General features: G+C 39.5%; 1 protein-coding gene across 1 annotated transcript; it reads left to right on the plus strand.

Moving 5' to 3' along the window:
• Nucleotides 1–281: 281 nt before the first annotated feature.
• Nucleotides 282–1,916, plus strand: LOC140225599 (uncharacterized). Its single transcript, XM_072305022.1, has 2 exons — nt 282–395; nt 1,508–1,916. Exons 1-2 carry the CDS (start codon nt 366–368, stop codon nt 1,883–1,885), a joined length of 408 nt encoding a protein of 135 aa, XP_072161123.1. The 5' UTR covers nt 282–365; the 3' UTR covers nt 1,886–1,916.
• The last annotated feature ends 342 nt before the right edge of the window (nt 1,917–2,258 follow it).

Below are 2,258 nucleotides of genomic sequence, written 5' to 3' on the forward strand. Positions count from 1 at the left end.
TGGTTTTGAATATTTTTCATTGGCATTTTCAAAAACTTTAAATCAAATTGCTAACAAAATTCCCTAAAAATTTGGAAAGGAAATGCTCACAAGGTTATCCGAAGATTCGCTTTTTGTCAAAGGAAGTTTGGCAACGTCTGAAGGCTCATACTATTTTCTTCCTTAGCGATTAGCATCATAGTATAGCTGTTATTTGAGAAGGTCACGCACTATGAAAGGACCCTGTAGAAGATAATTTTTGATCCACGATAAGAGCAGTCAACTTAGTTAAGGTATGATTTTTCAGGTGCAAGTTCTTACATTGAATATATGTCATAAATGTGCAGTCAAAACATTTTTCGGAAAACGGCAGTGAGACTGGGAAAATGCGACCAAATTCGATTGAGACGATGGACGTGAGTATTCATATTCCGATCATTACACTTTATTTGCTTAAAATGACTTCGGCTCATTCTTTTTTCAATTACACGCATGAAAGATTATAAGAACTTAATTAAAAACCGGTCAATAGTCCCGCACCATAAAATTTTCGAAGTAAATGAGACTAATTTTTGCAATCGGCAACTACCATTCCTGTCCCATCCAATAAAGCGTCTGTCAATATTTACTCATTCTCAGTAAAACTGCTGAGCGTGATTTTCTAAAAACTGCCTGGAATTTTCTTTTCTATCAGCAGAGTATTCTGTTTAAATTTCAACCTGTAAAGTCGATCTGTCTTCCTGCAAACAAATAAAATAGGAGCGAAGATTTTGAAATGTAGCAATGGACAAGTCTGTAATATTGAAGTTAGGTCATGGAGCTTTCAGGGCTCAAGAGCGCGGTCAACCTATAAATCTAAATCATCTCAAATGATTTATTATTACAATTTTCACGACCCATCGTCTGTAAAGCACGTACATATGACTTAGGTTTTGCATTAAATTCAATTTTGCGAAAGGACGCTCATTTATAAACATTCTTGGCCCTCTTGGTTCTATATTGGAATCTGACTATTATAGCAATGCTCCCTCTTGTGATAGAAGGTTGGTTGTCCTTTTGGCCCTAAGAGCTCCATATTTTGACATTTCTGTACTTTCTCTACATAGGTACTCTAGATCTCTAGATGGGGCCTGATTCTTAATGGGGTTGCAAATTATGAACCCAAAGATTTGGTCAATGTAACCCAAAGAAAAACTTAACAAAAAATACCAACCGTAGGTATAGGTTAATTCTACCGTGCTAAATAAGAACGCTGTAAACCCACCAAGATTTTCTCTCGTTTTTTGGAACTTAACACTTTATAAAATAAAAATTGTTTTACCCGTACACCTCAAATTATCAGGTTAATAGTTCTTGATAGCATTTGCGAAAGAAACATTGTCCCAAGGCATACAAGTTTTTTTGCTGTGATACATTGTTTCCAGAAAACGTAAAATGGCGTTTACAGCGTTTTTGCGTTGCACGACAGAAATCGTGCTCTATTTCCGATTTTAACACGAAATGTTGGTTACTTTTTCTAACTGTTTAGGCTTCCGATGGAAAAGCAATCATCATCTCTTCTGGAAACTCAATCGAACTCGAATCAGACCTGGCCTCAGGCGGAGATTTGGAGACCAGGGAGCCGGACAAAGCTTGTCTCAGGTTACTCTACACCAAGTACTACCGGAAAATGGAGGAGCGTAAGAAGCAAAGCAACCCTACGCTTTCGCCCGATCGTGATGAGCCGATTGAAGTTAGGCCAAAATTCACCCCAGATGGAACTTTCATGTATATGGAGCATATATACCCATCGCCTCCAGTAAACAAGCACGAACAGCGCATAGAGAAGGCGCAGGACTGTCTGCATGCTGTAAAACCGCTCCTGCACTTCTGCTGCTGCTGCTGCACAGCGCATTGGTGCGACTGATCGTTCCATCGATATTGAATCAGTCATTCTCAAGAAGGTGATGCGACGGACGCCATTTTTTGTATCAGAGCGACGTGCGATATCGCGTCAATTCGTTCTATAATTTCAGCTTTTTTTCGAATTTTGAGATCGCACTTAGACTCATGACAGCAAAAGTGCGATCTCAAAATTCGAAAAAAATGACAAGTAGCTGAAATTATGGAACGAATCGATGCGATATATCGCACGTCGCTTTGACACAAAAAATGGCGTCCGTCGAATCACCTTCTTGAGAATGACTGATTCAATATCGATGGAACGATCAGTCGCACCAATGCGCTGTGCAGCAGCAGCAGCAGAAGTGCAGGAGCGGTTTTACAGCATGCAGACAGTC

This window comes from Bemisia tabaci, chromosome 10, assembly GCF_918797505.1.
Source record: "Bemisia tabaci chromosome 10, PGI_BMITA_v3".
Taxonomy (NCBI): Eukaryota; Metazoa; Arthropoda; class Insecta; order Hemiptera; family Aleyrodidae; genus Bemisia; species Bemisia tabaci.

Excerpts from the sequence above, each read along its gene's own strand:
- LOC140225599 (XM_072305022.1), top strand. The coding sequence starts at position 366 with ATGCGACCAAATTCGATTGAGACGATGGAC. Across the intron at positions 396-1,507 it reads ATTCGATTGAGACGATGGAC|GCTTCCGATGGAAAAGCAAT; the intron begins GTGAGTATTCAT and ends CTAACTGTTTAG.